The 15,982-nt window shown below is 45.9% G+C and overlaps 1 protein-coding gene across 1 annotated transcript in view; it reads left to right on the top strand.

Annotated features, from left to right (window-relative positions):
* Positions 1–15,982, top strand: part of LOC135914833 (salivary peroxidase/catechol oxidase-like) — a 155,712-nt gene that overhangs the window by 87,211 nt on the left and 52,519 nt on the right. The window contains exon 11 of the mRNA XM_065447756.1: positions 10,088–10,285. Within this exon, the coding sequence (XP_065303828.1) occupies positions 10,088–10,285 (198 nt within the window). The remainder of the gene's footprint in view (positions 1–10,087; positions 10,286–15,982) is intronic.

Raw genomic sequence — 15,982 nt, 5'->3', positions numbered from 1 at the left:
CTGTTAAACATTACTTTAGTTTTCTGCAGACTAATTTTCAGACCCACCCTTCTGCTTTGCCTCTCCAGGTCAGTGAGCATGCATTGCAATTGGTCTCCTGAGTTACTAAGCAAGGCATTATCATCAGCGAATCGCAAGTTGCTAAGGTATTCTCCATCAACTATCATCCCCAATTCTTCCCACTCCAAGTCTCTGTATACCTCCTGTAAACTTGCTGTGAATAGCAATGCTGAGATCGTATCTCCCTGTCTGACGCCTTTCTTTATTGAGATTTTGTTGCTTTCCTTGTGGAGGACTACAGTGGCTGTGGAGCCATTATAGATATCTTCCAGTATTTTTACATATGGCTCATCTACACCCTGATTCAGTAATGCCTTCATGACTGCTGAGGTTTCGACTGAAACAAACGCTTTTTTGTAATCAATGAAGGTTATATATAAGGGTTGGCTATATTCCGCACATTTCTCTATCACCTGATTGATAGTGTGAATATGATCTATTGTTGGTAGCCTTTACGGAATCCTGCCTGGTCCTTTGCTTGACAGAAGTCTAAGGTATTCCTGATTCTATTTGCGTTTACCTTAGTAAATACTTTGTGGGCAACGGAGCTGATCGGTCTATAATTCTTCAAGTCTTTGGCGTCCCCTTTCTTATGGATTAGGATTATGTTAGCGTTCTTCCAAGATACCGGTACGTTCGAGGTCATAAGGAATTGCGTATACAGGGTGGCCAGTTTCTCTAGAACAATCTCCCACCACCCTTCAACAAATCTGCTGTTACCTGATCGTCCCCAGTGCCTTCCCCATTTGCATAGCTCCCAGGGCGTTCTTTACCTCTCCCGGCATTACTTCTGGGATTTCGAATTCCTCTAGACTATTGTCTCTCACCTTATCGTCGTGGGTGTTACTGGCACTGTATAAATCTCTATAGAACTCCTCAGCCACCTGAACTATCTCATCCATATAAGTAACGATATTGCCGGCTTTGTCTCTTAACGCATACATCTCATTCTTGCCTATTCCTAGTTTCTTCTTCACTGCTTTGAGGCTTCCTCAGTTCCTGAGAGCCTGTTCAATTCTATCCATAATATAGTTCCTTATGTGAGCTGTCTTACGCTTGTTGATTAACTTAGAAAGTTCTGCCAGTTCTATTCTAGCTGTAGGATTAGAGGCTTTCATACATTGGCATTTCTTGTTCAGATCTTTCGTCTCCTGCGATAGCTTACTGGCCTCCTGTCTAATGGCATTACCACCGACTTCTATTGCACACTCCTTAATGATGCCCATAAGATTGTCGTTCATTGCTTCAACACTAAGCGCCTCTTCCTGAGTTAAAGCCGAATACCTTTTCTGTAGCTTGATCCGGAATTCCTCTAGTTTCCCTCTTACCGCTAACTCATGGATTGGCTTCTTATGTACCAGTTTCTTCCGTTCTCTCCTCAAGTCAAGGCTAAATAAAGTTCTGACCATCCTATGGTCACTGCAGCGCACCTTGCCGTGCACGTCTGCATCTTGTATGATGCCAGAGTTCGAGCAGAGTATGAAGTCGATTTAATTTCTAGTCTCACCTTTAGGGCCCCTTCATGTTCACTTTCGCCTAACCCACTTGCGGAAAAAGGTATTCATTATCTGCATATTATTCTGTTCTGCAAACTCTACTAATAACTCTCCTCTGCTATTCCTAGAGCCTATGAAATATTCCCCCACTGACTTGTCTCCAGCCTGCTTCTTGCCTACCCTGGCATTGAAGTCGCCCATCAGTTTAATGTATTTTGTTTTGACTTTACCCATCGCCAATTCCACGTCTTCATAAAAGCTTTCGACTTCCTGTTCATCATGACTGGATATAGGGGCGTTGACTTGTACTTCCTTCAATTTGTACCTCCTATTAAATTTCACAACAAGACGTGCCACCCTCTCGTTAATGCTATAGAATTCCTGTATGTTACCAGCTATATCCTTATTAATCAGGAATCCGACTCCTAGTTCTCGTCTGTCCGCGAAGCCCCGGTAGCACAGTACGTGCCCGCTTTTTAGCACTGTATATGCTTCTTTTGTCCTCCTAACCTCACTGAGCCCTATTATATCCCATTTACTACCCTCTGATTCCTCCAATAACACTGCTAGACTCACCTCACTAGATCACGTTCTAACGTTAAACGTTGCCAGATTCAGATTCCAATTGCGGCCTGTCCGGAGCCAGGTATTCTTAGCACCCTCTGCTGCGTCACAGATCTGACCGCCGCCGTGGTCATTTGCTTCGCGGCTGCTGGGGACTGAGGGCCGGGGTTTGATTGTTGTATTCATATGGGAGGTTGTGGCCAAGTACTGCACCAGGGTGGCCAATTTTGCTCTGGCGAGGCAGTGCGGTACCGGTTCTGGTCACCGGGATCATGCCGCACTTCAGGCGTATTTTCCGGTGGAGAATTGCCCGGCACAGGAATTTGAACCACGGTCCTCTTGCACGGGAGGCGGACACTCTACAGCCCCCGCAGGAGTTTTACGCCTCATTTAACCTACAGTGGTGCCTTATTTTATCAGTCAAGGTGGACCAATCTGCGCTCGGATATATATATATATATATATATATATATATATATATATATATATATATATATATGTGTGTGTGTGTTAGGCTTCAGAGAGAGACGCTGTGGTTACAATTTTAATGCAGCAAATAATTCACAAAAGGGAAATACAAGTGTACGAACACAAAACTTGTCCCCAGTGGGAGCCGAACCCACAACCTCAAGGTTGAGCGTGCTTTGCACTAGCAAGTGTGCTGTAGTGACGGCTATTATTCGGTGCACTAATTCGGCTATTTATGTTTACTTCATCTTGCCCTGGGAGTGTTAGCGAGCGCCACTCAGAGCCATGGCACACGGATGCGGAACATCCTTTTTTGCCCCATGGCATCACGTAGAATGTGAGCTTAGGAGAGCAGGCACGGGGCTAAAATAACCTTCGTATGTAGCATAATGACATCAAAGCTGCCCTATCCGAGTCCTTCGCTATGAATGAACGAGAGAGAAGGGCAACCGATGGGCTCAATTTTGTTGATCATGACCATTTAAAGCCAACAGATAGTGAAGCTCGTGATAAGCATTGGGGAAATTAGCTGTGGTTGAAATTAGAATGCAGTAAACGAATGAACAAAACGAAAATGAAAATAGACGAAAAGATCACTTATCGCCAGTGGGAGCAGAACCCACTTCCGCGGCTTCCATTGGCGACAAGTGATCTTTTCGTCCATTTTCATTCCCATAATTAACAGGACTTTACTGACGGCCCGGCCACACCCCAGCCGAAACGTAGGTAAAGTCGTGCAATTTTTTCTTTAAAGAATTTCTGCGGCGGATGCTGTTATTGCATGCTCCACTCATACATATATATATATATATATATATATATATATATATATATATATATATATATATATATATATATATATATATATATATATTTGTGTGTGTGACATTTTCCACATGCGGACGTGTGGGATATAGAGAGACAGTCCTCTTAGACAAATATTATTAAAGTAGAAAAGAGTATTTGCTCAGCTTTCCTGATACCTAAAGCAAAACACGATACATCAGCAGAGCCAAATACACTGGCAAACACGAAATATTACATGCCTCTTCCATTGACTGCTACTGAGGCGTATTACGCTTCCCGCTATATTATTTTCTAGACCTAAAGAGAGAGAGCAAAAAAGGGAAACACGTACCGAGAGGTTAACACCGTTTTGCCTAATCTGCTACACTACACGGGGTGAGGGGAACGTAGCAGAAAAGGTGAAAGGAAAGGAAAAACAGGCGGCGAACGCGTTCATTCAACAGCGTTGACTGTTCGATCAGGGACGGTCACTGAGCTCAGACTATCCCTTAGGAATGCTGCTAAAGCCTTGAGAATAGTTCATTGCACTGATACGTGACTGCGAGTTCCAAGAAGCTTTTGTTTGGTAAAAGGCCGGACGAATTATCTTCTCTTCCCCTTGTGCATGTATTATGATGTTATAAGAGAGTTCCGTAAGCGGTTTTGTCCAGCGATAGAACTACATAAGGAATAGCAGTGAAAGACCGTCTGGGTGCCATGCATGCAGTATTCACTATTAGAAGGCAGAGGGAGTGCAGGGCTTCTTATTGGTGGAGAGTGAATATGCAATATTGGTACCTACAGCTACTGTACACGATACACAGGGGGAACAAGCAAGTTGTTCGTTCGTCGTGATAGCCATGCGCTAAGAAAATCAATCTTAGCAAACCTCGTAGGAAAACAAAAAACAAAACAAAGTTTTTATTATAATTATGCTATCACCGAGACCTTTCTTCAAGCAGATCACGAAAACATTGACTCTAAGGAAGACTTCTTATTGCGTGTTTTGCACTGGTATGGGAGCTGTCGCGCCACCACTGAAGGCTAAGGTGAGCTAAAACGGCTGCTCATTATTATGTTGTGATCTGTCATATGGATCATGTAATCTAAGCACGCCATCATTTACTGCAATAAATACATCTGCCAGGAATTTTTTAGTGGCGTAAGCACTATGCGTGGCATGCACCCTAAAATTGACATTGTCCAAATGCGATATTTGCGGTGTACGCGCCTTCTGACGCCTTCTGAAGTTCGGAATAAATAGTATCCTCGGTTTGTATGGTGATTACTGCATATAAATTATAGGATCCCAATCTCATTTAAAAAGAAAGCAAGTTCGTCCACCAACGCAAGAAATTCTGACTCTGAATAGAAAAAGCGGACAGGGCGCAGTAGCTAATCCTGTCCGCAACGCAATACCGCCAAGCTTCGTCACCATCTGCGCTGTTTGCATGTTATGTTGCTGTTGGCTTGCGGAGGCGTTGTAGGCTAGCCCAATCGGTTGAAATTCACTTTGTTTGCCGAGGGAAACGGGACGTAAACACAAGAGAGCAGCGTTTGTTGCGTGTGGTTTCTTCCTTATGGCTTACCTTTTGTGCTGCAGTTAAAATTTACCCCAACAAGAGCTACCGCCAGCAAAGTCGTTGACGAAGCCTACGTTGCAGTTACGAGTACTACACGCGCAAGCTCACGCGGCGATGACCCCATCAGACGCGCAGAGGAAACCAACTCCTGCTATGCGCCGACTAATAGTGGCCCAATGTCCACTCGAAAGTACGGTACGCAAAACACTAAAGTGAAAAACATTAAAGTCATGACTATAGCTTGCGTAGGCTATCCATTTTATATGCGAGGGCCATCAGTCGTCTGGTTGCGTGATAGTAAACCTCGTGCGACCTGGGAGGTGTTACGAACGGGTGGCTTTTTTTTTGTTCAGCTAAGGTTAAAACATGGCTGGCCCGGCCTGTGGCCATACTTTCTATATTTATCATATAAAAAAAGAACAGAATGAAGTTTCGATGGAGCTTTTCCTCAGGTAAGTATACTTTGCACCGTAATGGTGTAGCGAAGCATTTTTTTCGTTCCAGCTTATGACAGATGCAACCATGGCTCGCCAGCCTCGCCTCCATGCGTTCATTTCCACTTTATGCTACTAGCATTTATTTTTGCTCATTACGCAAATTCATCCTTTGTGGAGAAACTTAAACTATGGGCCCTAGCCCGAGAGGAACTGAAACGTGAGGTCTGATCCTTTTAGTGAACGCTGTTTACAAAACCTAAGTTGCCTTGAGTGATACTTCAGTGCTGCCTTCGGGCACCATAAGTAGGCAAGCGACGCTCTCCTACAACATCAGTTCTTTGAAGAGGCGTCCTGCGACTCTAGAATTGCCACCACTGGAATAAGTTGATGACACAGTGTGCAAGATCCAAGCCAGCATGACAACTGCAGTCCGTGCATAGGCGCTTCTTATGTCAGCGACCACCATGTGTATATTGCAATCGTCACCCTACTTGCATGCTTCAAAATCTTTGATAGGGGAGAGCACGCAGTGTGGGGGTGTTCTGCACACCAAATTATTGCGAACACCCATTTCGCCAAGCTTCTAGCACGGCTCAGAACGTTATGGTGTGCGAAATTAGGAGGCGGTGAAATGTATACTCCGTTCCATGCATAGAAGTCAACGCAAGAAGTTTCGTCAAGAAAAGCTATCACTCCGCGCGTTCCGTCCATGCTTCGCTGCGGGCCAAGAGTGTTTGCTCGTGCGAGCATGCACTTGAGGCTCCTCGAGATGGGTTGCATATGGAAAAGCTAAAAAGGACAACAAAAATAAAGATGATTTAAAACAACGCATTAGCAGCCGTACCAGGCTTAAAACTTGTTTCATTCGATACTGAGCCTACATCTAAAAACAGCTGAGTACAATTGCGGCCGCCATTGGAATCTGAACCTGGCAACGTTTAACGATAGAACGCTATCTAGTCAGGCGAGTCTAGCAGTGTTATTGGAGTAATTAGAGGGTAGTAAATGGGATATAATAGGGCTCAGTGAGGTTAGGAGGACAAAAGAAGCGTATACAGTGCTAAAAAGCGGGCATGTACTATGTTACCGGGGCTTAGCGGAGAGACGAGAACTAGGAGTCGGATTCCTGATCAATAAGGAAATAGCTGGTAACACACAGGAATTCTATAGCATTAACGAGAGGGTGGCAGGTCTTGTTGTGAAACTTAATAAGAGGTACAAATTGAAGGTGGTACAAGTCTATGCCCCTACATGCAGTGATGATGACCAGGAAGTCGAAAGCTTTTATGAAGATGTAGAATCGGCGATGGGTAAAGTCAAAACAAAATACACTATACTGATGGGCGACTTCAATGCCAGGGTAGGCAAGAAGCAAGCTGGAGATAAGTCAGTGGGGGAATATGGCATAGGCTCGAGGAATAGCAGAGGAGAATTATTAGTAGAGTTTGCAGAACAGAATAATATGCGGATAATGAATACCTTTTTCCGCAAGCGGGTTAGCCGAAAGTGGACGTGGAGGAGCCCGAATGGTGAGACTAGAAATGAAATCGACTTCATACTCTGCGCGAACCCTGGCATCATACAAGATGTAGACGTGCTCGGCAAGGTACGCTGCAGTGACCATAGGATGGTAAGAACTCGAATTAGCCTAGACTTGAGGAGGGAACGGAAGAAACTGGTACACAAGAAGCCAATCAATGAGTTAGCGGTAAGAGGGAAACTAGAGGAGTTCCGGATCAAGCTACAGAACAGGTATTCGGCTTTAACTCAGGAAGAGGACCTTAGTGTTGAAGCAATGAACGACAATCTCATGGGCATCATTAAGGAGTGCGCAATAGAAGTCGGTGGTAGCGCCGTTAGACAGGAAACGAGTAAGCTATCGCAAGAGACGAAAGATCTGATCAAGAAACGCCAATGTATGAAAGCCTCTAACCCTACAGCTAGAATAGAACTGGCAGAACTTTCTAAGTTAATCAACAAGCGTAAGACAGCGGGCATCAGGAACTATAATATGGATAGAATTGAACAGGCTCTCAGGAACGGATGAAGCCTAAAAACAGTGAAGAAGAAACTAGGAATAGGCAAGAATCAGATGTGTGCGTTAAGAGACAAAGCCGGCAATATCGTTACTAATATGGATGAGATAGTTCAAGTGGCTGAGGAGTTCTATAGAGATTTATACAGTACCAGTGGAACCCATTACGATAGTGGAAGAGAGAATAGCCTAGAGGAATTCGAAATCCCACAGGTAACGCCAGAAGAAGTAAAGAAAGCCTTAGGAGCTATGCAAAGGGGGAAGGCAACTGGGGAGGATCAGGTAACAGCAGATTTGTTGAAGGATGGTGGTCAGATTGTTCTAGAGAAACTGGCCACCCTGTCTACGCAATGCCTCATAACCTCGAGCGTACCGCAATTTTGGAAGAACGCTAACATAATCCTAATCCATAAGAAAGGGGACGCCAAAGACTTGAAAAATTATAGACCGATCAGCTTACTGTCCATTGCCTACAAAGTATTTACTAAGGTAATCGCAAATAGAATCAGGAACACCTTAGACTTCTGTCAAACAAAGGACCAGGCAGGATTCCGTAAAGGCTACTCAACAATAGACCATATTCACACTATCAATCAAGTGATAGAGAATTGTGCAGAATATAACCAACCCTTATATATAGCTTTCATTGATTACGAGAAAGCGTTTGATTCAGTCGAAACCTCAGCAGTCATGGAGGCATTACGGAATCAGGGTGTAGATGAGCCATACGTAAAAATAGTGGAAGATATCTATAGCGGCTCCACAGCCACCGTAGTCCTCCACAAAGAAAGCAACAAAATCCCTATAAAGAAAGGCGTCAGGCAGGCAGATACGATATCCCCAATGCTATTCACAGCATGTTTACAGGAGGTATTCAGAGGCCTGGAGTGGGAAGAATTGGGCATAAAAGTTGATGGAGAATATCTCAGCAAGTTGAGATTCGCTGATGATATTGCCTTGCTTAGTAACTCAGGAGACCAATTGCAATGCATGCTCACTGACCTGGAGAGGCAAAGCAGAAGGGTGGGTCTGAAAATTAATCTGCAGAAAACTAAAGTATTGTTTAACAGTCTCGGAAGAGAACAGCAGTTTACGATAGGTAGTTAAGCACTGGAAGTGGTAAGGGAATACATCTACTTAGGGCAGGTAGTGACCACGGATCCGGATCATGAGACTGAAATAGCCAGAAGAATAAGAATGGGTTGGGGTGCGTTTGGCAGGCATTCTCAAATCATGAACAGCAGGTTGCCACTATCCCTCAAAAGGAAAGTGTATAACAGCTGTGTGTTACCAGTACTCACATATGCGGCAGAAACCTGGAGGCTTACGAAAAGGGTTCTACTTAAATTGAGGACGACGCAACGAGCTATAGAATGAAGAATGATGGGTGTAACGTTAAGGGATAAGAAAAGATCAGATTGGGTGAGGCAACAAACGCGGGTAAACGACATCTTAGTTGAAATCAAGAAAAAGAACTGGGCATGGGCCGGACATGTAATGACGAGGGAGGATAACCGATGGTCACTAAGGGTTACGAACTGGATTCCAAGGGAAGGGAAGCGTAGCAGGGGGTGGCAGAAAGTTAGGTGGGCGGATGACATTAAGACGTTTGCAGGGACAACATGGCCACAATTAGTACATGACCGGGGTAGTTGGAGAAGTATGGGAGAGGCCTTTGCCCTGCAGTGGGCGTAACTAGGCTGATGATGATGATGATGATGATGATGATGATGATGATGATGATGATGCGGTCGAAAAACGCCGAACTGTGTCGAAGTGCCAACGAAGTCATTGCAAGAAGTCACTCTATCCTCCACAGTTGACTGCTATGTATGGAACGGAGTATAGCTACGACAGCGAGAGACAGAGGCGAGAACCGACAATTGCGTTGAACGATTTGTTTTACTCAACCTATTGCGATGTTGCTCGTGCGCGCGCGTTGTGCGCCACCGAACTTACTTTGCATTATCTTTAGCCACCGCTGGGTGGCGGCTGAAGCTCATTTTTAAAGACTATTGCAAACACTTGCGTGATTGCGCTGTGCGCATAATGTGCACTAGTTTGCCGGAGTATGAGTGTCGTATGGTGTACGGGAATGGGGAAGTGTGTAGTCTGCGTGGCAAGATAATGAGAGAACCATGGTTTCTTCAGCCATGATGCCACCAATGGGGGCTGCGAAAAAGGAGTGTGCCCTGTGCGTGATATTTGAAGTGAATAAGCAAAACTTTCATCATCAATAAACTAAAGCGATGTCAAAACACAACTGAAATTAATATAATTTGCATAAAATGTGTGAAGTAATATCTTTGGCAGTAGAAAATATAACACAGAGTAGCCTACAGAGGAACGGGGGAGGAGGGAGGCTCATAATAGCCTACAGATATCACGCAAAGGGCAGTATGGCCCCAACCCCTCTGGATTTACCAGTGATCACGGGAAGCGTTGCAGCACAAAATAATCTGTAAGAACGCAAACTGCAAGCAAATTTCAACTTTTCAATTCGCAGATTCAAACCCGCAATCTCCAACGTAATGTTATGCTGATTTATATATTATGTGAATTCTGTGTCAGTTCTTACGCCTTCCAGTTAGCGGCTCAAGCATTGAAGTTGGTTGGCCCAGGCTGCTGCAGAATCATCAGCACGCGTCTCTTTCGCAGGCGACACCCGCGTCAACGAGCAGGTAGGCCTGACGGCGATGCACACGCTGTGGATGAGGGAGCACAATCGTGTAGCCGCTGAGCTTAAGCGGCTGAACCCTGGCTGGAAGGACGAGATCTTGTATCAGGAGGCCCGACGAATAATAGCCGCGGAATTCCAACACATCACCTACAACGAGTATCTTCCCCTCCTACTGGGTGCGTACCACTTATGTATTCACCTGTAGTGGTACCATTATCGGCCAGCGGCTTAGCAACGACAGATTGCTCGAGACAGCGCGTCTGTTTTACGAGGCTCATTTCGCACAGGCTGTAGCATAAATTTCGGCGTGGACTCGCAAGAAAACACAGGAATCGTGAGCGCAAAGGAATGACCCTACCACAGACCACCGAAGCTAATATAAAACTTTAGATCTGTGCTGAATACTTGGCAGTAGCGGCCGAACATGTTGAAGCATAGCTTCAGCCACATTATTTTTACAGCAATATTTCATTCTAAAGTACAGGTTGCACGCGCGATAGGACTCTACGAAAAGAGAGCTTATAATTGGGTTGTCTCAAACTCGATCAGCTGGATAATTGTCCTGTATGAAAGCAGGGCCGATCGATCCACATTTGTGTTCTCTCCATCTAGATCAACTGGATATTTTCCCTCTATGGAAAAAAGGGCACATCCATCGAATTATCATCGCCCCTCGATCAAAAACACTAAGGGTGCGATCTTGTACGCGTTCCAAAAACGAACGGAGGTGGTCCGTTCTTTACTTTGTGAAATAGGCGGCCCGTTCCGTTGCGTTCGTCCGATAGCAGACGACACGGAATGATTGACAGCAGATATCACGTCACGATTGACGTCATGCCGTTCGTCACAGTTCAAATTGACCAATCGTGTAGGGATCTGTGGAACGGACCGCCTCCGTTCTATTTTGGAACGCGTACAAGATCGCACCCTAAATTGCGCAAAACTTGAAAGAAAGAAACGATGTTGTGGACATTGTTGGCTGACTTCACACGAGCACATTTTTTCTAATATTCACAACATATTATTTTATATGGTCATGCAGTCCGGCATTTAGGGCGTGCCTTAAACCACTTGATAGTTATCATTTTCATAGAAAACCGTTTAAATTGATGAACAACCTCGGGCGCTACAGCGTAAAGCTATCCCAAACTTTTCGATTCCAATTCCGCACTCAGCTCTCCGCGATCAGTCACAAACTTTTTTGGTCCACCCCCACTTCGCTTGTCGGTCACGCGACGTCGCTAAAACCGCCATACCTCTCCATCTGATATTACGTGTACACAGTGATTATGCATGATTGCCCCGAACAAAAGAAAAATGGTTATTTCTGATTGGACGCCTTTTCGCCGTTAGACCTCGACTAGTGGTCAAAAGATTTAGGGCAGCATCCACTTCACCTGCCTGTCACGCGACGTCATAAAACCGCAATAACTGACCACGTCAACGTGACGTGTACGCATTAACGAAGCATTAATATGCCGAACAAAAGTGAATTTTTCTCTGAATAGGCGTAGGCTGACCCGTTCCGAAAGGAATAAAAGATGGCTGCCGCCGATCACTCAGGTGCTGGCTACTCGACCCTGCCGGAGGACACAGGTTTATTTGCGTGTAATAAAGCTTTCTGCGTGGCCGTGTAACGTTTTCAAGCACTTTCGGCACGTTTACGACCTCATTATGCCAACTCTTCTTTGCTGAGGATCCGTTTTAGCGTCATTCTTAACCTTCCGCTGCATGCCGCCGCGATTGTCGACGAGCCTCCGCAAGCTAAGTAAGAGAAAGCGGACTAATCGCAGACGCCGGCACCACCCTCTTCATCCGGTTATCGATATTCAGTGCAGTGACTCGGCCCCATTGAATCCCTCTTTTTTCACTCACTTTCCTCAATTCACTCCCTTTCCGGCATCACGTATCTATCAAATTGTATTATAGGTTTCACATACATTCAATGCCCGGGCCCTTTAGCACTCTTAGGTTAATTCACTCACTTTCCGGCATCACGTATCAATCTCGGTATATTGCCACCTAATAGTTTCTCCGCTTGCATGGGTCACTGGGTAGCCCGTGATAGAGTGCGTAGTGCATCGTGCAGTTGTGCTGAGAAAACGGTTGAAAACCAAACGCCGGACTGACTTGGGTCACTGAGTATAAAGCCCCTCAATTTTTCAAAAGTAGCGCCATTCTTAGATCTTTGCGCCCCTCGCTCCCCCTGGCGCCTCCTCCTCGGCGCCTCCTGTCGCCCCAGCCTCCTCAAGGCGCAGCAGCATGGCATCGCAATTAAGTTCTCGGCCCTACACATTTTATTACGCTAACGCACTCCGTCAGTCCGCCTGCCGTACTTTCGTCGCGCAGGCCCGACAATGGAGGTTGGCGCGCGCTGGAAACAAAAAAAAATATACAAAAGCGCGGCGCCTGCTCCGCGCTGGAAAGAAAAATATATAAAAGCGCGGCGCCTGCTTCCACGTGACAGAGATTCGCCAATGGGGAAGCGTAGCCGTGGCCCTTACTTCCCTAAGCCGTGCGTTAATCTTTGCCACTTCCTCAAAATCAGCCCTCCCGTTCCTGAGGCGCTGTTACGCCGAAATGGGTAACTGTGGATTCTGAACTGGGTAGGTACCGCTATTCAACGAAACTCTTTGACACCAACCAGGAGCACTGGAAGTGTACCACTTGGTATGTGCTGGTCTTCAGTGAACCTCTGTTTTGATGAGGACTTGGCTGACTGCAGGCATGTTCCAGTAGGTGTGTGCCGCGCTTCCATGAAGGACTTTAATGCCAACTTGGGTAACTAGGTACGTGCTACTGTGAATATGCCGCTCTACCATGGCGGGAAGGATTCCTTAAATTTATCCTATGCTGAGCGGAATCGAGCCCACGTCACAAGGGTTCCTCAATGACAGCAACCCGATGCATTAGCAGGCTGCGCCACAAATGCACCGGGTATGTGCAGCCCTTCAATGAACAACTTGCACACCAATACTTAAATGAGCGGAACCATTAACGCGCTAGCTATGGGGTGCTCCTCAATGAACCTCACGCCAATTAGGGTCAATTAGTACGCGCCACTCAGTGTGCGGAAAGTGAAGGAACAATCCTCAGCGTTCGCAGCCACTCGCGCCATGATTCCGCATTCTGCTAGCTCCACTACTTGAATATGGCCTCCATAGCAAAGTGGGCAACGTTTCCACCACCAAGTCATTTTTTACGCTTTTCATCCTGGATCGGCTTAGGGCACTAGCGCTGCTGATTATTTCTGAATAAACCACGCAAAAATAGCCATACAAGTGGGATATGACTGAGAAAGATAGAGATAATGCAGATACGAAATCATCATCATCATATTCATCATCATCCTCACCGGCCTGTTTTATGTGCACTGCAGGACGAAGGCCCTTCCATGCGACCTCCAATTACCACTGTCCTGTGCCAACCCATTCTAACTAGCGCCCGCTAATTTCCTAATTTCATCGCTCCACCTAGTCCTACGCCATCCTCGACTAGGTTTCCCTTCCCTTGGTATCCTTTCTGTAACCCTAATGGTACAACGGTTTTATAACCGACGCATTATATGAGCGGCCCAGCTCTATTTTTTTTCTCCTGATGTTAATTAGAATATCGTGTATACCTGTTTTCTCTGACTCAAACCACTCTCTTACTGTCTCCTAACGTTATGCCTAGCAATCTTCACTCCATCGCTCCTTGCACACTCCTTATCTTGTTCTCAAGCTTCTTTGACACTCTCCAAGTCTCTGCCCCATATGTCAGCACTGGTAAAATCCACTGATTGTACACCTTCCTTTTCAATGACAATGGCAAGCTTCCAGTCAGGAGCTTACAATGTCTGTCGTATGCGATCAAACCCATTTTTGTTCTTCTATCAATTTCCTTCGCATGATCCGGGTTCCCTGTGATTGCTTGACCTAGGTAAATGTACTCCTTCACAGACACGAGGCTGACTGGCGATCCTGAACCATTGTTCCTTTGCCCCGCTATTAATCATTCTCTTTGTCTTCTCCATATTATTCTTCAACCCCACTCTTACACTCTCTCGGTTAAGATCCTCAATCATTTGTTGTAACTTGTATGCATTGTTGCTTAATAGAACAATATTATCGGGAAACCGAAGGTTGCTGAAATATTCGTCGTCGATCGTTACTCCTAAAATTTCCCCGTTTAGGAGATTGAATGCTTCTTCCAAGCAAGCACTGAATATCATTGGATAGATTGTGTCTCCCTTTCTGACCCCTTTCTTTATAGCTATCTTCCTGCTTTTCTTGTGTAGAATCAAGGTGGCTGTAGAAGCTGTGTAGATATTTTCCAATGTATTTTGGTAAGCATTCTGTGCACCTTGATAAAGTAATGCCTCTATGACTGCTGGTATGTCTACTAAGTCAAATGCCTTTTCGCAATCTATGAAAGCCATATAGAGAGCCTTATTGTACTCTGCAGATTTCTCGATAACCTGATTAGTGGCATGGATGTGATGCGTTGTAGAGTATCCGTTCCTGAAGCAGGCTGTTCCATTGGTTGAATAACTACCAGTGTTGCCCTTATTCTATTGGAGATTATTTTGGTAAATCTTTTATATAACACTCGGAGTAAGATAATGGGCCTGTAGTTTTTCAAATCTTTAACGTCTACATTTTGTGGGTTAGTACATTGCTTGCATTCATCCAGTTTTCCAGTTTCCATATGCGAAATGCTAGGAGCTTAAAGGGACACTAAAGGTTACTATTAAGTCAACGTGGACTGTTGAAATACCATCACAGAAACCTCGAAACGCTTGTTTCGTGGCAAGGAGAGACTTATTTTAAGAGAAAATGCGTTCTGAAGCGTCCGCGTACCTCTAGCGCAGTTCAAATCGCCCGCCCTCCGATCGAGGAGAACTGACATCATGGTCTCATAGTGACGTTGCGCCATCGGTGAGTAGAACGGCGTCCGCAGACGGCGCTACGGCTTTTCTGCGCGAAACGCAAACGCGCGGCTAGAAACAGAGCCAAGACAGAGCCGACAGCAGAGCGAAAGCGGGAGTATGGTGGCTAGCGGAAGGAGAAACTAATTACGTCCCACATTACGTCCCACGGCACACAAAAAGTCCGTTTTCGTTAAACTATAGGCTGCGGCGAGCTCGCAGCGTGGTCGGCGTGGTCTGTGAGAAGTGATGAGCCTTTCCGCACTCGCAACAGGGCATAAAAAAATTATCCGACGATTACGATACTCCTTAATGCGAAATTTGAGCGCAGCTCTATACGTGTTTCCATTTCGCGATATTTTGAAGCAAAGAATTTGAGAGAGACATGTAGCAGAGACGGTAATGGTCGAAAATCTGATCTGCGGATCAAGCGAGCCGGCGTTTATACATGACTCGTCAAAGGTTCCAGTGTGATCGCTGGTGCCGCATGGCTTCCAGAAAGTACTATACAATTCGCATAGCGCATACAATCAGATTAAGAAACAATCTGACACAATAACAACCAAAACAAGCGCGAACGAGACCGACCCAACAGAACCAAACAGGCGCGGGCGAGAGCTTTGGCGCGAGCAGACGATAGTACGAAACGAGCGGATCGGCTGAGACCAGACACGAGTGCGCATCGAGCCGTAAGGAGGGTCCGCATGACACCAGCATCGCGCGCGCACGTCACTGAAGGGGCCGCTCTCATTGGTCTCCGCCATTCGCGGCTCGCGTCCTTCGTCTCCCACTCCAGCGAAGGGGGGCGGAGCTGGTTACGAGGCCGACAACGCCGACGACGACGCGAAACCCAGGAACGGACGCCAAAGAGCTGCGCTCTAAAAGTGCGAATCGACGGAAAACTCGGCCTAGAAACGTGCTTCGCCACAGCTGACCCAGATGTCGTTTCCCGCACCGCCACCAG

The sequence above is a fragment of the Dermacentor albipictus genome, unplaced genomic scaffold, assembly GCF_038994185.2.
Source record: "Dermacentor albipictus isolate Rhodes 1998 colony unplaced genomic scaffold, USDA_Dalb.pri_finalv2 scaffold_25, whole genome shotgun sequence".
Classification (NCBI taxonomy): Eukaryota; Metazoa; Arthropoda; class Arachnida; order Ixodida; family Ixodidae; genus Dermacentor; species Dermacentor albipictus.
This window is presented reverse-complemented; position numbering and strand designations above follow the sequence as displayed.